A 23758-nucleotide genomic window follows, 5' to 3' on the forward strand; every position below is an offset into this window, starting at 1 on the left:
TAAAGAAACATTCCACAGTCATACATACCATGTCTATGGGCTGGTGGCAGCCTGGGATTGCCAGTTCACAATGTCTGGGGGGGACATTTCCAGGTTCCAACAGAGCGTAGTGCTAAGATAGAAGGTTGACTTGGGATATGAGAGAATTTTCAAATATTTAAAGTTCATAGTCAGAAAACAGGCTCTCCATTCAAGTTCTGAGCAACGGAAACAAGTCAAGAGAAAAATCAGATGACAATATATGTGAAATGTTAGAGAAAGGGTTTTCTCCTTAGCAGAGATATTAAACTGAATTCTTATAACTATTCTTGACACCAGGACAGTGGTTTAAGGTTACAAAGAGCTTTTATATTATCTCATATTAAAAGTTATTAGGTCCTTTGAGGTAAAATATTAGGTATTTCTACTTAACAAAGTCATGAGCTGTGTGTCTGAGGTATTAAATAACATAGAGAAGGTCATCCCGGAAACAAGACGGCAGAATTAGGAATTGGATGACTCAGTTTATCTATCTCCAGACTCAAAACTCTTTCCAGCACCACGTCAGAGTCAGACTCCAAGGCTATAGGATTTCATTCCCAGCTATACTCAGAACTGGATTTGCTCATTGTTGCTTTCATGTGGTCAGTCCACTCTCCCCGAGTATTCTGCACATTTCCATATTCCTGAAATGCCTCCCTGTCCTTCCACTACTCCCTGAAAGCCCTTTATCCTTCATGATTGCTTGTCGACTTTCTTTTAGCCTGACTCTGTCAGCTGTGGGAATTCTTTCCCTGCCCTCGCTCCTCCAAACTAGACTTATCCTTGATGTGTATTTGTCTAGAATTTTTGTCTTATCATCTGCATGTGTCTGTAAGGACAACCTTGTCTTCATGAATCTATGAATAAAGCCACATACATATTATGTGTGCACACATACACCTGAGTTAGCTCTTAATCAATGAATCATCAAATACTAATAATTTCTAGATGTGTAACTCACGAGAAGGAAGAGAATCTGCTGTCAGCCCTAACTTCTATTACTCACAGTCATCGTTACTTCCGTCCAGAAATTTGGATTGTGACTCTGTTTTTTAAGTAATCTCTGCACCCAACATGGGGCTCCAACTCATAACCCCAAGATCAAGAATTGCACACTTCACCAGCTGAGTCAGCCAGGTGCTCCTGGATTTTGACTCTTGAGATTTCATAACCAGCTGGGCAGCTTGGTTCCTGCACGTTAGTGCAGGAGAAGGAGTAAAGTATATCTGGTTCTCTGTATTTCAGGATCTTTGATGCCAGTTAGAAATATATCATTATTTCTTGAGTTGAGATGAACCTTGTCTGGGAAGAACACAAAATTGGTGGAGAAACTGCTGAGTAAGCAAAGGTTCCAGATGACTTAGTTTGGCTAAAACATAGGCTTTTTAAAATATAAACACCGTCAAGGGTTTCTCCTATTGACCCATGGACGTATATCCAGTGCAATGATGTTTTCGAATGCACTGTACTTAACCCTGTGTGGCCAAATGTCATTCTAAGTGAAATAAATCATTACAACTTGCATCCAGCATATAAAACAAAAGACAAAATGTATAGAAAATGAAAAAGCATGCAGAGAAATCGGTCAGGGAGGAAAAAAATTTCTCAAGAATGTTGCTGCATCCTGCCAAGGAGGAAGAATATTTTTGTTTGATTTTTCTTATTTTTGTTTTGGTGACCAAGCTGGTCAAATGACCTGTTAAGAATAAGAATATTTCATAGAGCTAATGTTCCTACGCTCTAATCTCTCTAGGCAAGGTTCATATTTGTATGAGTTACTTATTCTCTCTTTGTTGACTAAGTCAATAATCAGAATCAGCAGGTTTGGAGTCATGTTGGCAGGGATCAGCATCATGGCTTGGGAGAAGTGAGTATAAAAGTCCCAAGCTGTGGGCAGCCAGCACAGACAGAGGCTCTCTCGTTCTTGGCAGGATGGCTTCTCATCTGCTCCTCCTTTGCCTTGCTGGACTGGTACTTGTGTCTGAGGCTGGCCCTGCGGTGAGTGTTTGATTCTGTGAAGTCCTTTTAGATGATTCTTGTGTACACCTGATGAAGTAGAAGGGCCCTCTCCCAGCTCTGCCAGTCAGCTTGTGTTACTAGGACAAGGGTACCCAGCATCGACTTTTAAATATCATCGATTCAAACTGCAAAATGAATGAAGTTCTGCAGAGCTCACTGACCTGGAGCTTGGACCCTGGGTGCTCCCCACTATAGCTTTGGTGCACTGGGTTTACAGTGCCTGGCTCCTTGCCTCAATTTCCTCGAATATATGGTAGGAATAAAAATATGATATTCATGAAGCTACCAATATTGCGTTGTCAGATGTGCATCCTTTTATAAAGTTTATTTCCCTTCAGCTCATCAAAATGTATCTATGGATTAATCTCTGAAGGGCTGGGTGGACAACATTCTAGTCGAATACTGAATGCTTAAGTCCTCTAGAAGAATTAACTAATACTATAAAATGCATCCTTAAGTAGTCGACATTATTTTACAACCAGTAAGAGGGAATTACTACAACAGCAGCTGACTAAAACATTCTCAGGAAAAACAAGCTATTTGGTCCTGTGGCACATTGCATCTTTTTAGTAACTCCACTCAAATGGCAAGGCTTAACAAAGCAACTGTTCTCAGAGGGCCTATTTTCTCCTTTAAAATTCATTATACATGTTCCAGGTCGATGGCAGCATGTCCGGAGGCAGAAACCAGTCTTTCTTTGGGAACAATCATGTCTGTGTTATATACTGAGAAGGGGAGCTCATTAACTGTCAACACTTACAATGCTGGAAATGGACTTGGCATGGACTTCTTGCCTTGTTCCAGATTTCTAACACCATAAAGAACAGCTCCTTTCACTCTTAACCAGTTTTGTTGACCTCTTACTGGTCTTCTCTATGCCCAGGGCACTGGTGAATCCAAGTGTCCCCTGATGGTCAAAGTCCTAGACGCTGTCCAAGGAAGTCCTGCTGTCAACGTGGCCGTGAAAGTGTTCAAAAAGGCTGCTGATGAGACCTGGGAGCCCTTCGCCTCAGGGTAAGCTGCCCAAGAAACCCAGACATGGGGCCTCATTCTAGCTCCTCATTCTCCTGCCACTTGTTAGAGAGAGCAGCTCACATCATTCGTTGAAGAATCTTCAGGTAGATTGAAAACACAGGCAGAGGTCAAGTAGGCCCTGGGGAGGATGCCCTCCTCTCGCTTTGCTTAGTTAGCTTGGAAGTGTCCAAGAGGGGGAGCAGCATTCAGGGCAAGTAGCAGGGAAAAGGAGCCAGCACCTCGTCTACTCCAGTAGTGGTTCACTGCCTTCTTGGGTCACAGGCCACTTTAAGAAGGAAATGAAAACTATGGTCCTCTGCGCCCAGTAAAATCACACGCACACGCACACACAGACACACATGCACACACGCACACACCATATATAGAATTTCAGGAGTGTCACAGATTCCCTGGTGCCCTTGCATAACATTCAAGCTGGGGTCCTTGTCTTGGAATTTTGGTTTTTTTAATATTTATTTATTTAAGTAATCTCTATCCCCAACGTGGAGCTTGAACCCACGACCCTGAGATCAAGAATCACACGCTCCATTGACTGAGCCAGCCAGGCTCCCATGTCTTAGAATTTTAGGCAAGATGTACAATTTGTGTTACTTTATTAAGGAAAGGAAAGGAAAGGAATCGAGGGACAGCACTGATGAGGCAGCTCTCTGCATTTTTCCTGGATCATCTAGAATCCAGCACTTATGTCTAACAAGCACTGTGGAGCACCTACTCTGTGAAAAGCTGGGACTGTCACACTCAGTGACAAAAAGACACAGAAAAGAAAGACGCATATGCAAAGCAGAGCCATCGCCCAACACAGGGTACAACAATGACTTCTCCCCTTCGTTGGCCACTTTACAATTTTCATAGAGTTTTTCCACCTCCATTAACAAGAATTGCAAAGAAAATGCACATTAGCAAACCTAAACCAACTAACTGAAAGAAAGGGCAACCAAGAAACCCTCAGCACCAAACAATACTGCTCAGCGTTTATATCTCCAGGATGGTAAATTTCTGTGGGTTTTCACTGAATCTCAAGAACCACATTATGATTCTTCACCCATCACTGGGAAGACCATTTTCATTGGTGTAGTTTCAATTGAGTTTTTATTTGTGACTCCATTTATGTTTATCTAAAATGCCAAGCACTATGTGGAAAGTACTTAAGGGAATATTCTAAGCAAGAGATAGAATGAACACATAAAATATTCAGATGTTCGTGTGAAACTTTTTATGACAAGACAAAAAAAAAAAAGAAATTAAATATTCTCTTCCTAGAAAAGAAGAAAGGTGGAAAGGCAGTGATGAAAGTTAGTGAAGACAATTTCCATTTTTATCTGTCAGTTTTGAGGTCTAATGGAGAGCAATTTCTAACATCAGCAACTGAGCTGGTACATAAAGGGAAATAGAAGTCCCCTAGTCATTTGTTTAAAAGGAACTGCCTAGTATTTATTGTTGGAAAAGTGTTACCAAAGAGATTAAATAAATAAATAAATAATTCAGATGCATTATACTTTGGGGTTTCCCCAGTGTGTTCCAATGACACTGCCTCTGAAAAACACCCTGACACCAGGGAGGGAAGCAGTGAGATCCTGATGTCATGGGGAACTGCAGAGTCAAAGCAGCTTATGGACACTTCCAAGGGGTAGTTACAAACCTTCACCCAAACACCAACCGTGAATCGCAACAACTCTTTTTTTTTTAATTTTCTTTAATGTTTATTTATTTTTGAGAGAGAGAGACAGACAGACAGAGCATGAGCAGCAGAGGGGCAGAGAGAGAGAGACACAGAATCTGAAGCAGACTTCAGGCTCCAACCTGTCAGCACAGAGTCCTACATGGGGCTTGAACCCACGAACCATGAGATCATGACCTGAGCCGAAGTCTTGACCGACTGAGCCACCCAGGCACCCGATAATGACTATTTTTGAAGTGAAACATTACATCTATATCTTCTGTTCTCCTAAGAAAAATCTGCAATAAGCTTTTTGAAACATTTCTGACAAATTTCTTGTCAGTTAATTTCAGACAGTTACCAGAATTTCACCTTTCCTTCTCGTCTCCTTTTCCTGAATATGTGTGTGTGTGTGTGCGTGCACACACAGTAAAACCTTAGTTTGTGAGCATAATTCATTTCAGAAACATGCTTGTAATCCAAAGCACTTGTATATCAAAGCAAATTTCAGGAACCATTGGCTCAGTTGTAATCATGTGACATTCAGCACCACGTACGACTTGTATCACAAGACATTGCCTATCTGTCAAGTTAAAATTTATTAGAAATGTTTGCTCATCTTGCGGAACACTCGCAGAACAAGTTACTCACAATCCAAGGTTTTGCTGTAAATAAAAATACATATAAATATATATATATATATATTTCCCCTCACTTATACACACTGCACATATGTGTAGTGTAGTGTGTGTGTGTGTGTGTGTGTGTGTGCACGCGTATGTGCGTGATGTCACCTTGCCATGCTTGCCATGGCATTTATTCCCCTAATGCCTAACTTAACCTGTAATTTTGTACCTTCTAGGAAAACCAGTGAATTTGGAGAGCTCCATGGGCTCACAACTGCTGAGAATTTTGTAGAAGGGGTATACAAAGTGGAAATAGACACCAAGTCCTACTGGAAGTCACTTGGCATTTCCCCGTTCCATGAATATGCAGAGGTGAGAGTATAGAGACACATGAGTGTCTTTTATTTTTATTTTTTGTTTTTCATCCCAGGCAATGCCCAGTTTGCACACCACATACCATGGAAATGTCACCGGGAACCTGAACTAGCACAGATTCCCTTTCCTGTTTCTACAGTCAGAAATCTAGAAAACTCTGAAGAGCAAAGTTTATTTTTAAGTTTGGTGGAAACTCATTGAGTAACATGACCTGAATTTACATGATGCTCCTTACCGTCTTCTTTCATTCCACCGAATGGGAATATTTGAATATTTGCTAGCTGAAGAACTGTTAGCATGTTGGATTACTAGGCAGCTCTCCAGACCCTACCTAGGGAAACAAATCATCGACACATCATTTTACTTCCTGAAATCTGAAAACACGCTTTATTCCAAAACACGCTTGGCTCCCAGAGATTTGGGTAAGTGACTTGGGGTAATGCATATAGAGACAGTAAATTCAAAATAATAAGGGCAACACAATACATACCACTTATCAAGCATGTACCCCTGCCAGGCTATTGTGTTTTCTATATTTAACCTATTCAGTCCTCATGAACAGCCCACTGGGGTTGGTCCTATTATTATCCTCATTTTACAGAGAAAGAAAATGAGGCAGAGGGCAGTTCAACAAGTTGCCAAAAGTCACAGGCTAGTAAAGGGAGGGGCAGAAATCATTACCGACAGGTCCCAGGGTTTAGCCTCAGGTGTGCCTCAGCTTTCTTCCAGTAAGAAGTCAGGCTAAAAAAAATAATAATAAGGCCACATTTGCAACCCTTGGTTCATACTCTGTTTTTTGCTTATGAGGTAGTAGGAACCTCAGAGTTATATATGGGCCCACTCTTGCTGCCTCCTCCTTGTATGTAATTCCTTAAATCATTTAAAACAGATGGCTGTCATGGAAATACAATCCAGACATGTTGGTCAGAGTCAAAGATCAAATAATTGCATCAAAAATAGCTCAGCACGAAAGGGAACAATTCTCTCTGGCTTAGTCATGGATGAGACTTTCAATCGACAGAAAGGGTTCTTTTAGTAGACAGTGTTGCCAGAAAAACTGGGGCAGGGGGCTGTTTGACTCACAAAGCATCGAGGGAGCCCCATCCACCAAGAAGCTTGCCTTTGGCTATTCCTTCTCAGTGGGGCGGCAAGACAAAGAGCCTAGTTTAGACAGTACAGGGCTTAGAGGTGTCCCTAGAGTCTCAGCCTTTGCCCTAGATCAGCCTCCTTGGAACCCGTGTCTGCTCTGGTCTCAGCCTAAAGAGACCATGTGAGAACATTCGCTGCCATACTGCCCATGATATGTTGTTCCTAGTCACTAGATGTTAGCTTCCTTGTCTATCATTTACCCTCTTAGTATTCATTCAACTAACATTTTGAAAATAAAAGCCTTTGATGTGTCAAACACGCTGCTGAGTGCTAGAAATTCAGAAGTGAAAACACATTCCTGCCCTTGGTGTGGAAGGAAAGGGACTGAGGTAAGACATATTAGGTCAGACATTCAGCTCAACCTGGAGCTCGCATGGATATGGAGAGTGAGAGAGAGCAGTTAGGCAAGAGTGAGGCCCGACGCCTCAGCTCAGTAACTGGTGATTGCGGGTCCAGCCAGGAGTTCCTTCCCTGCCAGCTTCTTCTGATCAAGACCTCCCCAGACAGCTGCTATTCCTCAACATTAGTCACCTTCTCGCTAGCCAATGACGCAGGTGGCCATGTTATACTTACTGAGAAAGTTGGGAGATGTCCTGTGGAACTATCAGGCCTCTTCATTTCATGGGATTTTGAGCACAGATTATGCCATCTACAGTTTTCAGGAAGAATCAAGTGGGGCTGGAGGCCAATGTCACTATAAGAGAGAACAAGCTTTCCCTAGTTCTTTTAGACACTTGGCCTTTAAGGAATGTTTTTTTTCTCCTTCAGAGATTCTCGGTGATTCTTACCTCCTCTTGCCCTCATGCTATTTTTATTTTCAGTATAGTTTAATCAGATCTTTCCTCTCCTGTCCCCAAATAATCAAGCCTTCTTTTTGCATATTAGGAACAAAACATATTTATCCAGGATGTGTCCCAAGTCCATTCCAAGGCCTGTGTACACAATGAGTAAAATCAAAGACCTCCTCACTGCCCCTCATCACTCTCCTGAGCCAAATCCATCCCTCCTAGACTATTCCAGTGCCTGAGTCTCAGAAGCTCTACTAAACTTGCCTCAAGTACATGGCTAAATAGAACAACACTTTTGTTAACAATTTGTCCATGTAGAAAGCTCAAATGAGCTCCAACCTATGTGTGTCTATTTCAAAATTCCCACATGATCCTCCACACTCTGTTATTGTAAATAGAACCCTAGGATGCTTTTACTTCAAATTCATTGCTTGTTATCCACATAAAAATATACTTGTTAAAAAATGCAAAGGAAGAGAGAGAGAGAGAAATTTCTGGGTTTATAGATTGGAGACTTAACTCCTAGCCTGGTTCTGTCCTGTATAAACGTGGGCCAAACACTAACTCAGAGGTCTAGTTTACTTATCTATCAAGTAGAAAGAGCATTCTCCGGCAGCTCTAAAATTCTAGGTCTCCGGGTATCTCCGCAGGAATGGCAGTCACCATTCTTCAGTCTTCACATCACTGAATGCCCGTTACTGCCTTTTCTCCTTTTTTTTTCCCTAAAACCAAGAAAATGGACAAGAGGATCCAGGCTCTCTGTGATTTCTCTCAGTCAGGCTACAGCCACCCTGATTTTTAGTGTGAATTTGTAAAAACGACATTAAACAAAAAGGAGAGACCTGATTCTACAGGCAGTAGTTAAAGAAATCTCGTTCCGAGGGCTGCGCCAGGCCCCCGTGGAGTCTCACCAGCCTATTTGGACTTTTGCCTTTTGCTCAAGGTGTTTCAGAAAAAGAAGTAATAAAATAAAATGGGTTAAATTGGCACTGGACTTCCAGTGACCTCTCTCCCCGTGACTCGCATTTTAGGCTCTGTGAGAAATGGACGCTGTCTTTGCTCTCTCTTAGGTGGTGTTCACAGCGAACAACTCTGGCAGCCGTCACTACACCATCGCTGCCCTGCTCAGCCCCTACTCCTACTCCACCACGGCCCTCGTCAGCAGACCCAAAGAATGAGGGACTCCCCTTGGGTGGGTTTGAAGGATTTTGTGTAACCGATAGTGTTCCATTTTTATTAATGCAGTGTTTTCACTTTATACGCTATGGTAGAAACTTGGGCAGAGACAATAAAACATTCCTATTAAAGCACTTCCTGTTTCATTTGGACTCACTGTTTTATTCCCTTGTCCTCTCAACAAAAACAAAATTTCAAACTTTAGAGAGAAGCAAAAGAACTCAAAAAAGTCTCTGGCTGAATTCTGGGAGAAATCCCAATTCCTAATGTCTTTCAAGCTAAGCACATATGCCGCATGGTCGGAGGCCACTAAAAGCGTACATCCTGATGGAGTACCTGGGTGGCTCAGTCAGTTAGGCATCTGACCCTTGATTTCAACTCAGGTCATGATCCCAGGGTCGTGGGATGGAGCCCCACAATGGGCTCTGTGCTGAGTGTGGAGTCTGCTTAAGATTCTCTCTCTCTCCCTCTCCTTCTGCCCCTCCCCAGCTCACATGTTCTCTCTCTCTCCCTCCCTCTCTCTCTCTCTTTCCCTCAAACACACACACACACACACACACACACACACGCACACGCACACGCACACACATTCTAGGGTCTCCTGGGTGGCTCAGTTGGTTAAGCATCCAACTTTGGCTCAGGTCATGATCTCACAGTTTGTGAGTTCCAGCCCCACACTGGGCTCTGTGCTGACAGCTCGGAGCCTGGAGCCTGCTCCAGATTCTGTGTCTCCTTCTCTCTCTGCCCCTCCCTTGCTCACAGTCTCTCTTTCTCTCTCTCTCTCTATCTCTCTCTCTCCCTCTCTCTCTCAAAAATAAGTAAACATCAAAAAAAAACACATTCTGGAAATGAGAAAGCTTGAGTTTCCTCTAACCTTCAGTGAATAGCAAAAGATAAGCTCTGAGGACCCACTTCTTTATTCTGTGCATTCCCTTTAAGTGCTTTACTGATTTTCAGAGTAGCACAGCTGTACGAGGACAGACCTGCAGTGGCTCAAGTCCTCTAATCCGGTTCTGACCAACTACACCCCAAGTCAGCTGACTAAAAGATGTAATCAGAGAGCACTCACACCCCCAACTCACTCAGACTAATCCAAAATTCATGCATGGAGAAGCCACTACATGCCAAACGCTATTTTCGGTGCTCTGAACATACAGAATATGATCTAGTGCCTGTGTTTAAAGAACTCATGGCCTTTTGAGAAGATGACTGCGTCAACATGATTTGACAGAGGCTACGGTACAAGGCACAGCAAGGGGAGGAAAAAGCGGGTAGCAAAAAGCCTGGCGAAGTCAGACAAGGACTCAGAATAAATTTCACTTCTGAATCTTGGCGACTCACCAGCTCCAAAAGGGAGGAGTTATTCTAGGTAGAGAAGAGCAGAGATTGCAAGGCCAGACCAAGTGAAACAACGTGATTCGTGAGGGAACAGATGGTGAGTGAGGATGCTGACGTGTAGGAGGTATTGAGGTGGGCTACGTTGTGCTGCTACATTGACAATCTCAATCTCTGTTGCTCAACAAAACCAAACTTTATTTCTCACTCACGCCAAGTCCGATGTAGGAGTTCTTCGTCTGGTGACTCCCAGGGTGGCTTTCCTCTATGGTGACTCAGGGCCCAGGTTTGATTTATTTTGTGGCTTCAAAGGATACCTGATCAACAGACTGGAAGAATAGAGAAAGTATGGTCTTAATCCCCTCTGTGCTGAAGTGACACATGTGATTCCCACTGACATTTCACTGGCCAGAACCTGTGGCATGGTCTCATTCTAGATGCACGGAGCAATGTGGTTCCTGGCCAGGAGTCATTTCCCAGAATGACTACATTCTGGAGAAAAGCACTGATCTGGGTTCGTCAAGAACCATCTCTGCCACAGTAAGACTGGAAACAGAGGGAAAGGAGGTTGGAGTGAAGGCGGGCTTTATATGGCACCTGCTAGAGCTATGAATTCATCTTCTAGACAATGTGGATCCATGCTGGGAACCTTGTCATCAGGCAACACCTCTCACCCCCCACCCCACCCCTGTGTGGCTGGGGCAGAGGTAGTTACTTCTTGTGCACAAGCTCCAACCAGGGTTCCCTGGGACCACCTGGGTCTGACCCAAGGGATAGGCCTCAACATACCTAAGCAGCCATTCCTTTTACCTCCAAATTCAAATCTAAAACCTTGCCATGCTTTTGCTGACTGTGTAGAAGGAGTCAGAAATTTGAAGAAAGTGGAATGTAGGTTTGGGCTTTTTGACATGTATTAAGCTTTCCCCCAAATATATGTGGCAAAATCAATGCCTCTGATTCTGTTAATGAGGTTAGCAAGTCCTTTTCCCATGTATATTAAAGCTAATCCACATACAATTGCCATTTTTATAGATTAAATGACCAAATATTGGCACTTTTGTAAGATTCAATCTAATACTTACAATGATTGTATTGGTCACCGACATGCATGTTTATAAAATGCTACCTTTCAATTTGGCTGCTGTTAAATAGCTATGGATTTTTATAGCCCAAGCAGATTGAAAATATGAATCTGCCACATATATACCTGAATTGAATTTAACTTTTTAATTTTCCTGGCTCATGTCTTCTTGGTATCAACAAACCTAATCTTGTCCACTAAAATCAATTCCATTTGACTTCTAGTTTAACTTCCAGACTTCTCCTTCCTTTCTGAATGTCCTCTCCCTTCTGGATGCTATGTAGCATCTTGGCATGTGTTGTCTGGTCCCTGATAGTCCTCTGTCCATGCTTCCTCCACTGAAATGATGCTTTATCCTTTGCTCTTTGCTGTTATGTATTAATATCTCAGCTTATGCCTTTCATGGCCACTGTTAAGGGTTGAATTGTGGTCCCTGAAGACGTATGCTGAAGTCCCAACACCCGGTACCTGTGAATGTGACCTTATTTGGAAATTGAGTCTGCAGATGTAATTAGTAGAGATGAAGTCATTAGGGTGGCCCTAAGCCAATACAACTAGTGTCCTTAATGGCTCAGTCAGTGGGTTAAGCATCTGACTTTTGATTTTGGTTCAGGTCATGATCTCACAGTTTATGGGATCGAGCCCCTCCACGCTGACAGCGCAGAGCCTGCTTGGGATTCTCTCCCTTCCCCTCCCCCACTTGCATGCACATGCTCTCTATCTCTCCAAATGAATGAATGAATGAATGAGGAAAATTCAGACACAGACACACAGGGAGAGGGTCATGTGGTGACCGAGGCAGAGAACGGAGTGTTGTGGCTGTAAGCCAAGGACAAGAAATAATCGCCTTCAACAGATGTCTTCTCCTTTTTAAGTTTTGGAAGGAGTATGGCCCCAGCTGACACCTTGATTTGGGACTTCTAGCCTCCAGAACAGCGAGACAATAAATTTCTGTTATTTTAAGCCACCCAGGTACTTTGCTGTGGTACTTTGGTACTTTGTGGTTCTTTGTTACTACAACCCTGGGAAACTAATAAAGTCTCCTATGGCGTTCTTCCAGATTTTATCCTGGGTTTGTATTCACTGAAATATAACATTCCGAAAGTCAAAATTTACACTTAATAGGTATTTAGATTTCTTTTCTATACTTAGTGATGCTGAACATGTCATCTTGTGTTTATTGGCCATTTGAACCTCTTGTGAACTGCATATTCACCTCATTTGGAGGCGGTCTGTTTACTGAATATTGATTTATAAAAGTACTGTGTATATTAAAGATATTTACAAGTTATATTTGAAAATTAGATGTGACAGATAAAGGAAAGTTATCTAAGTTGTAGAAAACTACATCAGCCAAGATACCTTGATGGAAATTGGTGTGATGATTGCAGAGAGGAGGGTGGGAACTGGGTTGTCACAAGCAGAGAGATAAAAAATCATGGGGGGAAACTGGACGGCAAGTAAGTTGGGTTATAGAATCACTGAACGCTAGGTTTTGGAAGCCTTTTGGGGATAAGAAAGCTGAGCTACAGAAGATTCAGTAACTTGCCCAAAGCCGTGCAGAGAGCTTTGGAAAGCCCTGAAAGGCACAGAAACAGACTTGCTACAGTGGTCTGTTGGCTCCTAATTCGCTCAGCCTGAAAAGAGCTGCTTACCCAAACGCTTGAAATAGCAACGAATGCTAATTAGAAAGTCCTGCCAAAAACCTACAAAAGCAATGATATCTGCTTCTAACATATCAACCTTGGTGGCCTCCAATCAGCCCCATTCTCTTTCCCATGAAAACACCCAAGAGATAAATGAGTATTTTAATTAATTCCATTCATGGCCTTTCTCACTAATAAGAAACACACATTTCCTACTTCCCTAAATCTAGAAGGATCTTTATCATGTTTTATCAATTTCCCAATAACTTCAGGAATAAGTACTTGGTTAGGTACCTAGTTTTTGGTCAAACACCAGTCTAGATGTTGCTGTGAAGGTGTTTTTTGTTTTTTGGGGGTTTTGGGGGTTTTTTTTGACATGATTAACATTTTTTTCCTCCAGCTTTACTGGGATATAATTGACACATAACATTGTATAAGTTTAGATGTAAAACATGAGGATTTGATATACATATATACTGTGAAAAGATTACCACAATGAGGCTAGTTAACACATTCATCACCTCACACAGTTACCTCTTGTGTGTATGTGTGTGATGAGAACTTTTAAGATTTACTCTCTTAGTGACTTTCAAGTATATAGTACGGTATTGTTAACCATAGTTACCATGCTGTACATTACACCCCCAGAACTTATTCATCTTATAATAGGAAGTTTGTACCCTTTGACCACCTTACCTGTAATAAACATTTAAATCAGTGGACTTTGAGTAAAGCAGATTGTCCTCCATAATGTGGGTGGGCCTCATCCAATCAGTTGGTGGTCTTAAAAAAATACCGAGGCCCCCAGAGAAAGAAGGAATTCCGCCTGCAGCCTGCCTTTAGAGACAAGACTGCATCAACTCTTCCCTGGATCTCTAGTTTGCTGGCTGGCCCTGAAAATTTGAGACTTGCCAGCCGCCACAATCACGTGTGCCGATTTCCTTAACGTAAATCTTTCTCTCTCTAAATATGTATATTTAAGTATAAATAAATTAACATTTTATATTTAATATAAATGTATATTTATATTTATATTTCTCTGGAGGACCCTAATATAGGGACTATATCCATCCTTTGAAAAACATGTGTATGGTAATAAGGAGGCCTTGTAGGGTCTGGACCAGGGGAATGACATGGTGGAGGTTGAATTTAAGAAAACAAAGCTTGGAGCACCTGAGTGGCTCAGTCAGTTAAGTGTCTGACTTTGGCCCAGGTCATGATCTCATGGTTCTGAGTTCAGGCCCCACATCGGGCTCTCTGCCGTCAATGCAGAGTCTGCTTGGGATCCTCTGTCCCCCTCTCTCTCTGCCCCTCCCCCACTTGCACTCTTTCTCTCAGAAAAGAAACATTAAAAAAAGAAAGAAAGAAAATTTAAAAAAAAAAGCTTATTAGGAATGAGCCTGGTGGGATCGATTGGAAGCAGAAGCAGGGGAACCAGCCCAATTCATTTGCAGAAATAAATGTTTGAGGTGTAGATTAGCGTGATTTGGACAAGTGCAGTACCCATGGGAATTCAGAAAAAGGAATGAATATTAGATTATAAAATATATACATGATGAATGGGTTTCACTTGCCTTTTCCAGAAGAAAATTACAAGGTGGATTGAAAAATACCTCGTGCTTTAAAGGAGAGTCGAATGAAACTATCCCTCTGGCCCATGTCGACTTCCTAATGTTTGAATCAGTAATTTATCTCCATACACGAAAACATAAAATCAGTCTTTGTAAAGAAAGCCTGTGTGTATATGTGTTTGATAACAGATATTTAACAACTGGCTCGTCAGAGAAAAAAACGTCAGCCCAGATTTGTAGTGTTTGCCAATTTCTGTGGCATTAATAATGCCACCATGGCCACCTTCAAGCAGCCAATATGGTGTCACTGAACGCAGAGCTGGAAAGAGAAGAAAAAAGCAGCACAGCTGGACAGCACAGTATCTCCACCATGCAGACACCACAGACATAAGTAACCTCAAGAGCACAGATAAGATGATTAGAAGGTAATGAGATTTGAGTATTTATTACCTTTATTTTAATAGACTTTAATGCTGTGTTTGATAATCAACTCATAAAATTCCTGAAGACTTTACATCAGGTATCACATGCTGGCTCCAGAACAGCCGTGCTTAAATCCTCTGTCACAACTCCTTTCAAATGTCATTTGACTGTGAGTGTAGATGAGTGTGGACCGGGAGGAGGGTAAAGGTAAACAGCAGTGTCATTTTAAAGGGCAGGTATTCATTCTCCTAAAATGTCCCTGCCCTTTTAAAAAGAAGAAAAAATATACTGCTATAACGTCCACATAAAGCGTATTCAAATAAATATAATTTTAATGAGACATTTATATGCAGCAATCTATTTCAAGATTAGGGGCACCTGGGTGGCTTCAGCTCAGGTCATGGTTTCTCCATTCCCAAGTTGGAGCCCCGCGTCGGGCTCTGTGCTGACAGCTCGGAGCCTGGAGCCTGCTTCGGATTCTGTGTCTCCCTCTCTCTCTGCCCCTCCCCCGCTCGCACTCTGCCTCTCAAATATAAATAAACATTTAAAAAAAGGATTAAGATTGCCTCTGTTTAAAGTCTTTTCTGTGCCATGTATCATACCTGTAGGGAACCTGAGATCATCATTAAAATCAATTCAGTGTCCTGAGACTTTGAACCCAGACTTCATAGGTAAAATTTATTAATCCGGTCACATGTCAATGAATTAATTAGTACATTTTTCTCCCCATTTAACCTTTCTTATATTTCAAGGTGCTACACTGCTAAAGCCTGGAGACTCATCTCTGAGGTAAGACCAGCCAGTCAGCGCTTTTAGGGGCAAAGGAGAAAAGGAATATTTTTCTCATGGTTTCAGATATAAATAGAGAAAATAAATGGAATGTGCACTTGTACTATTTCTACATATATTTGTGTCTCTCTGGCATCCTCTCCTCCCCAGGGCCCAGGGCTGTGCTCTGGAATATGAGGGAGTGGTTGGGGATTGACGTGACCTGAGGACAAGAAGGGAAGTATCAGAGAAAAGATAACAAATTAATGGAGTCATATAAATTCCAACAGTGGGGAAGCAAGCCATGGACATGAGCCCAGTGAGGTCAGTATCGCTGGAGAATAGGCCTGAGCAGGGAGGCCAGCATGAAGGATGGCGGACAGCCTGTGAGACCCTTATGCACCACCCCAAGCAATTGCTAGTGAACACAAGCATAGAGGACTTGTTCCTCTCATCCCAAATGCAAGGTTTTTAGCAGAAAAGTGGCATGATTAAATTAGAATGTGAGAGTGCATTTCTTATTTAAGGAAACAACCTCTATGTCCTATTGTGTGTGTGTGTGTGTTTGCTTTTTTTTTAATTTCAGGATAGTTAACATACAGTGTTACATTAGTTTCAGGTGTACAATATAGCAATTCAACAGCTCCATAGCTGAGCTCAGTGCTCATTGCAGTAAATGTACTCTTAATCCCCTTCACCTATTTCATCCATTCATGCCTCTCCCACCTTCCTTCTGGCAACCATCTGTTTGTTCTCTATAGTTAAGAGTCTGGGTTTTTTTTTTTATTTGCTTTTTTTTTGTTTCTTAAATTCCACATGTGAGTGAAATCATATGGCATTTGTCTTTCTCTGCCTCACTTATTTCACTTAGCATTATACCCTCTAGATCCATCCATTTGTTGCAAATGACAAGATTTCATTCTTTTTTATGGCTGAATAACATTCCATTGTGGTATGTGTATGGTGGACGTGTGTATATGTGTGTGTGTTCCACTTCTTCTTTATCTAGACTTCTGTCACTGGACACTTAGGTAGCTTCCATAATTTGGCTATTGCAAATGGTGCTGCAATAAACATAGGGGTGTATATATTTTTTCAAATTAGTGTTTTCATATTCTTTGGGTAATTACTCAGTAGTGGTATTACTGAATCATATGTGATTCTATTTGTAATTTTTTGAGAAACCTCCATACTGTTTTCCACAGCGGCTGTACCAGTTTCCATTCTCACCAACAGTGCACGAGGGTTCCTTTTTCTCCACATCCTTGCCAACACTTGTTGTTTCTTGTGTTTTGGTCTAAGCCATTGTGACAGGTGATGCTAGGTCACTGTGTTTTTTTTTTTTTTTTTAATGTTTATTTATTTTGAGAGAGAGAGAGAGACAGAGTGTGAGTGGAGGAGGGGCAGAGAGAGAGAGAGGGAGACACAGAATCTGAAGCAGGCTCCAGGCTCTGAGCTGTCAGCACAGAACCTGATGTGGGGCTCGAACTCATGAATCGCAAGATCATGACCTAAGTCGAAGTCAGGTGCTCAACTGACTGAGCCACCCCGGCACCCCTTTCATTGTGGTTTTGATTTGCATTTCCCTGATGATGAATGATGTTGAACATCATTTCATGGGTCTCTTGGCCATTTGTATGTGTTCTTTAGAGAAATGTCTGTTCATGGTTTCTGCCCATTTTAATTGCATTATTTGTTTTTTTTGAGTTGTATAAGTTCTTCATATATTTTGAACAATAACCCTTATCGGGTATATCATTTTCAACTATATTCTCACACTAAAAGACACTGGTTGTCTTTTAGTCTTGTTGATTATTTCCTTCACTGTGCATAAGCTTTTTATTTTGATGCAGTCCCAATAGTTTATTTTTGCTTTTGTTTCTCTTGCCTCAGGAAACATATCTAGAAAACTGTTGCTATGTATGCCCTGTTGTTTTAACATCTTATTTTGAACTAGTTTTAGCCTCAGAGAAGAAAAATTGGAAAAAATAGCACATAGAGCTCCTTACCCAGATCCTAATGCTAACATCTTACGTGATCACAGTCCAATATTCGAAACTGGGAGAATAACATTGATATAATTAATCCTTGTTAGTGGCCTCTAGTCTGTAAGTTTCTCAGTGTTTCCTTGCTGTAGTAAATTCCTGGGGCTGCCATTAAAAAGCACCATAAACCAGGTAGCTTAAAACAACAGAAATTTATCGTCTCACAGTTCTGGGGGCCAGAAGTCCAAAGCCAAGACATTGGCAGGGCCATGTTCCTTCTGAAATCTGTAGGGTAGGATCCTTCCTTACCTCTCCCTAGTTTCTGGTGACTTGCTGATGATTTGGGGGTTGTTGACTTGCAGTTGTATTTCTCCAGTGTCTACCTCTGTCTTCCTATGGCTGTCTTCTTACCGGACACCATACACAGGAGTAATGTCATCTTGTTTTTTTACTTTATATATTTTGTATTGTGGTAAAAAACACATAACATAAATTTTACCAGCTTACCCATTTTTTAGCTAGCAGTTCAATGGGTTGAGTATATTCACATCATTCTGAAACAGACCTCTAGAACTTTTTCATCTTGCAAATCTGAAACTCTATACCAATTAAACAATGGCTTCCCATTTCCCCCTCAACACAGCAACCCCTGGCACCACCATTTCTACGTTCTGTGTCCATAAATTTGGCTACTTTAGATCCTCATATAAGCAGAATCATACAGTATTTATCTTTTTCTGACAAGTCTGACCTCATCTTAACTAATTACATCTGCTATAGCCCTATTTCCAAATAAAGTCACATCCCGAAGTACTAGAAGTTAGGACTTAAAGATATCTTTTTGGAGGGAAACACGATTCAACCCATAACATTTGCCTTTCATGCCCTTGACATTTTTGAAGAGTACTGACTAGTCATTTTGTAGCATGACTCTCAATTTGGATTCACTGGACATATTCTCATGATTGAAATGAGAGTATACATTTTTGGTAAAAATTCCACAGAAGTGATATCATGCCCTTCTGAGTGTATTACATCTAGGGGTTTATGTTGTCAAAACGTCAAACACTATGCCCCATTTTTGATAAACAGAAAGTCTCGTGCAATGTGCTGCTGAGGGTGGGAGAGGTAATCTCATGGCTGCTTGAAAGAGGAATCAGAGAGAAAGAACCTTGGAATCTGGAATAACACACTTGACGTTGCTACAGCTTTATAAGCTGGTGGTAATAAAGAACATGATGCAACCAGAACAGAGAGAAGAGAATGGTGTCAATACTCTCCAGCCCAAATCCACCAGGAACACATTTATGTCGTTGAACCACTTGGGTTTATTGCCTTTTCTAGGAAGAGAGAACACATACCAGGGGGAACCATAAAGTGTCTCACTTAGAGTGTTGAAAAGAACCTATTGTAGGTTTGGGGCTTCAACTGATTTGAGGAAGAGTCTGAGGAAGTGGGATTTCGTCTAGTTTGGATGCTGTCAGAAAATGGATGCAATTCTGTGGTGTCTCAGGGGTCTGTCCATCTGTAGGGAGGGCAGACTAGAGAAGAGAAAGAACTGCAATTTGGTAATAAAGCAGAAGCAGTTACTCCTTTCAGTGAGAGGGGACATTTGGTGTTTTGTGGGTTTCATGGTGACTTGCTTTTTTGTCTTACTTTATCATGGTCTCAGAGCAACCTTGATGATATTGATGTTCTGTGATATTGTCACGTCCAATGGAATGACACTGCCCAGATGTGAGCCCCAAACTAGCTTGTGATGACATTGAGGCCAGTTCCTCAGTGCATGAGCTACTTCCCGGCCCCCTCCCCCTTTTCCCCAATGTCTATAGAGGTATTTAGAAAATCCGCAGGTAGCAATGTGGCTTTGTTGTGGGAATGAGAGAATTAGAGGAGTCCATGAAGTCTCAGCCATGATCTTGGCAATCATGGCTAGCAGACTGAGTGAACAAGCCAGCCACTGAGCCCGGGAATATGAACGGAGGGGCAGATTTGTAGGCAGAGATGTTGAGCTCAACTTCTACCATGCTGAACTTGAGGTAATCAAGCTTTTTAATCTTATACCTTGGAAGCTGGCAGAAAGCAAAAATCACCAATATTAAAATAGCTTCTGAAACATTTGGATGGCACCTGCCAAACAAGGACATTTAGAGTATTTATGCCTTAAACTACATTTTATCCACAGAGGCAACACTTCCTAGGGATTTTATTTCTCATCCAAACCCTCAGTTTTACAACCATCCTTCTTTCTACTTCACAGTTCGTAGAACACACTCCTCCCTCAGCCCCATTACTTCTCATTGCCTCTCAAAATGGAAATAAGCTCCTAATCAATTCCATTTCCCAGTTCCCCATTTGCTGTGGGTTAGTACTGCCCCAGTTAATTTCAAGCCAAGGCAGATGGCCATTCATCTTTGGCAATCAATGCAAATGCTGACGGTCTGTTCTGGAACCACTGTCGGCCAGTAAGGAGAGAGGGGTATGAGAAGCCTGCTTAAATAAACACTAGAGATGTGGTGCTCCCCTCCATGCTCAGCAGCCACCACCTGCTGTCCCTGCCATGAATGTCACTCCCCAGGAGGCCAGAGGGTGTGAAACTGGGTATAAAGCCTGCTGTGGAAATACAGTGGTGGGCTTAGGAAGAGAACTCTGGGTCTGGCCTGAGAGCCCCCAGCAGCTGTCTAGATGACCTGTGCTGAATGAACACTACTACAGCCTTCCCTGGGAAAGAGTATTTGGAAAATACATTGGAATCTATTTCAAAGTATCTGCAGAACAGTGTCCAGCACATAGTCAGTGCTCAATAAATATTTGCTGAAGAAGTAAGTGAAAGGCTTGGCTCTGAACAGGCAGATAGTTCTCGTGTGGGCCCTTACGAGGTCTTTGGGTTTTACCAGGTGGTTTTTCCTCTCACACAGACACATGAGAAATGGCAGCATGACCCTACCAGATCTACACGAAAGGAACCAGTTTGTTGAGAAACACTGAAAGACCACCAGCTCTTGGGAGTAACCAAGTTCAAATACTGAGTACAGGTTCTGCATCCAGGAAGTGACTTCAAGAACTTAGGCACTGAGAATGTTTAAAAATAGAAACAGCCTGTCTAAAATGCTCTTCTGCCTAGGGCCAGGGCCAAAAGAACAAGAGTCCCTTTTGTTGTAATTGGTTCAAATTACAGCTAGAGCCTATTGAGTGGGTTTTGCTTCAGCATCTTGAAAGACAGACCTTTCCATTTCAGGTTACCCCACAGAGAAGCATCGTGGGATAGGAGCCCCCCACTGTGGGGAGTCAGGGCCTGCACAGGGAGTGAGGATCCCCCATGGGGAGTCAGGGTCCTGCATAAGAATTTGGGGTCTGGTCAGGAATCAAGGCTTTTCCTGCCTGGGGAAAAGAGGCAAACACACAGGAAAATCCATGAACATTCTGGCATCTTTTAGGTTAGGGGTGCTCAGCTAACATGGTCCAATTAGAGGGAAACCCAGGACTTCTCTTCCATGGTGAAAAAAGAAAGTGATACGCCCCCCCTAAAAGAGTGCAGCCTGGGAGGTGCTGGTAGCTGTCCCCTAACTATGAGGGGTGACCTTCAGGGGGGAACCAGTTCCAGAAAGGTAGAAAGTAAGACTTGATGACAATTTGGAGCAGCCAAAACATCTAATATTTCTCTAATTTTCATTGGCATTAACCAATATTTCTTTATTTTGTAAGTGTGTTTGATGCAGCGTTCTTTTTGAAATCCATTTTTATTTATAAAAAAAATTTCATTTTATTTATAAAAAAAGTATACATACTTTTTAAAAAGTTTTTTTAAATAAACTTTTAATTTTAAAACAATTTTGGATTTACTGATTTAGTTCTTTTGTTACTTGTGACCAAGAATGTCTCAAATGATACAGCTATAGAAATATTCATCTTCTCTTAAGATAAAAATGTACCAAAAAATCAATAATGGTTCTAAAATAGGCTTTCTCATGCATATTGCTAAACTGAAAGACTCAATCCTGTGATTTATTGAGAATAAAATTGGCAGAGTTTTTTCAAGGATAATTATTTTATTATACTTTTATTGAAAGGAACTTAATGTTTAGAAAACTAAAATTATAGTTAACACATAGTTGTACCACAATAGAATGATTTTCATTAGTAGAATACTACAAACATATTTATATGAAGTTGCAATCATGTAAAATTATTTGCATGCTTCAATTATGTTATCATGAACAATTTCTCATATTTACATATAAAATAATTGCAATTTGTACTTTTTGAAATTTTCATAATGTAATTTTCACCTCAAAATTACTTTCAAAAAGTAATAATACTTCGATAGTCTCCATTTGGGGGACTCGAAGTTAGGGCCACAACGAACACCTTTATGAAGCATACAGCTTTTTGCTTCTGTTAAATTATGTGAATGACTTGACATTTTCTAGAAGGATCTCTTAGTGGAAGTGGGACCCTGAGCATCAAATTGTCTGGGAAGTAGTCTGGGCTTCACCATTACAAGCTGTTTGATCTAGCACAGATTACATCAGCTTTCCATGCCTGGCTGTCTTTTTGTTTTTTGGGGTTTTTTCGTTTGTAAAATGGGAATAATCACAGCACCTCCTCCAAAATGTTATTTTAAAGACCAATTGTCACCATACATGTAAAAAGGCTTAAAACAATCCATGGTAATATTAAGTTCTCAAGAACTATATTGCTTGGAGTAATATTGGAGTATGAGCATGTTAATGTAAAAAATTCTATCACACTGAAGCCTTACCAGTTGTGCTTAATAGAAATGTTTCTATCATTATATCTCATGATTGCTTTAATTTTTATTCTTTGACTACAAAGGATGAACGTTTGTCCTCTATTTTTTTTTTTTTTTTTACGTTTATTTTGAGAGAGAAAGAAAGCACATGAGTGAGCAGGGGAGGGGCAGAGAGAGAGGGAAAAGGAGAATCCCAAGCAGGCTTCATGCTATCAGTGTGGAGCCTCATGTGGGGCTCGAACCCACAAACCCTGAGATCATGACCTGATGCAAAATCAAGAGTTGGAAGCTTAATTGACTGAGCCACACGGGCACTTCCATTTTATTTTTAATGTGTATTGTCTATTCCCTTTAACAAACCATTTTAAAAAATATGTCCAATAGGTTAAAAGGTCTGACTTGTTAATGCATTTAGGCATGAGTATTACTGTATTAGTGTATTGCCACTATAACAAATTACCACAAATCCAGTGGCTTAAATCAACCCAAACTTATTCTCTTACACTTCTAGAAGCCAGAAGTCTAAAATCAAAGTATTGGCAGGGCTGTGTTCCTTCTGGATGCTTGACCTCAAAGAGTGGTTCTCCTTGCCTTTTTAAGCTTCTGGAGGCCTCTTGCATCCTTGGCTCCTGGCCCTTTCTTACAAGGATCCTTGTGATCAGATGGGGTCACTCAAAGAATCCAGGATAATTTCCCCATTTCAAGATCCTTAATTTAATCACATCTGCAAAGTGCCTCACACAGATTAGGGGAATTAGCACGTGGATATCTTGGGAGGAAAAATATTACTCAATCTGTAACAACACACATGTATTGGTTATTCCACATACACGTATTGATCACCTGAAGACAGGTATGAAAGAAAAATGGAGGGAGAAAGAGAAGGAGGGGAGGAAAGAAAGAAGGGAGGAAGGGAGGGTGGGAGGAAGGAAAGAAAAGAGAGAAGGAAAGAGAGTCTGCACTGACCTTGAAAGATATAAATGCTATCGGGGCATAATAGAAAAACTTGCCCTGATTCCTGGGGACCTAGAGACCTCACAGAGGAGTGACCCCCTGAGTTCATCCTTAGAAGCTAAGTAGGAGACACCAGGCAAATGAGTAGGAAAAGCCATTCCTGGCGAAGAGACTGAACGCACAGGGACAGAGATTTGAGAGCATATTAAATATTCAGTGAAAGGCAAGCAACTTGGTTTAGTTAGAGGCTAGATATTGCATATAGAGTAGCTGAGGATGGAAGGCTTATGCTAAGAAGTAAAGGACCCATGAGTAAAAGGGAAGCTAGGGTAAATAAAGGTAAAGAAAGGCAATGGACTGATCCGATCAGAGTTTTAAAACCAGTCTCCTGGCCAG

At 41.5% G+C, this 23758-nt stretch overlaps 2 protein-coding genes across 2 annotated transcripts in view; one reads left to right on the forward strand and one right to left on the reverse strand.

Annotated features, from left to right (window-relative positions):
* Nucleotides 1–1886: 1886 nt before the first annotated feature.
* Nucleotides 1887–8980, forward strand: TTR (transthyretin). The gene is made up of 4 exons (XM_060613526.2): nucleotides 1887–2019; nucleotides 2924–3054; nucleotides 5595–5730; nucleotides 8741–8980. The coding sequence occupies exons 1-4, from the start codon at nucleotides 1954–1956 to the stop codon at nucleotides 8846–8848; spliced, it is 441 nt and encodes a 146-aa protein (XP_060469509.1). The 5' UTR covers nucleotides 1887–1953; the 3' UTR covers nucleotides 8849–8980.
* Nucleotides 8981–10377: 1397 nt separating this feature from the next.
* Nucleotides 10378–23758, reverse strand: part of B4GALT6 (beta-1,4-galactosyltransferase 6) — a 96848-nt gene continuing 83467 nt past the window's right edge. The window contains exon 9 of the mRNA XM_060613529.3: nucleotides 10378–10510. Coding sequence (XP_060469512.1) covers nucleotides 10447–10510 — 64 coding nt within the window. The 3' untranslated portion in view covers nucleotides 10378–10446. The remainder of the gene's footprint in view (nucleotides 10511–23758) is intronic.

This window comes from Panthera onca, chromosome D3, assembly GCF_046562875.1.
Source record: "Panthera onca isolate mPanOnc1 chromosome D3, mPanOnc1 haplotype 2, whole genome shotgun sequence".
Lineage (NCBI taxonomy): Eukaryota > Metazoa > Chordata > Mammalia > Carnivora > Felidae > Panthera > Panthera onca.

Excerpts from the sequence above, each read along its gene's own strand:
- TTR (XM_060613526.2), top strand. The coding sequence starts at position 1,954 with ATGGCTTCTCATCTGCTCCTCCTTTGCCTTGCTGGACTGGTACTTGTG. Across the intron at positions 2,020-2,923 it reads TGTCTGAGGCTGGCCCTGCG|GGCACTGGTGAATCCAAGTG; the intron begins GTGAGTGTTTGA and ends CTCTATGCCCAG. Across the intron at positions 5,731-8,740 it reads CGTTCCATGAATATGCAGAG|GTGGTGTTCACAGCGAACAA; the intron begins GTGAGAGTATAG and ends GCTCTCTCTTAG.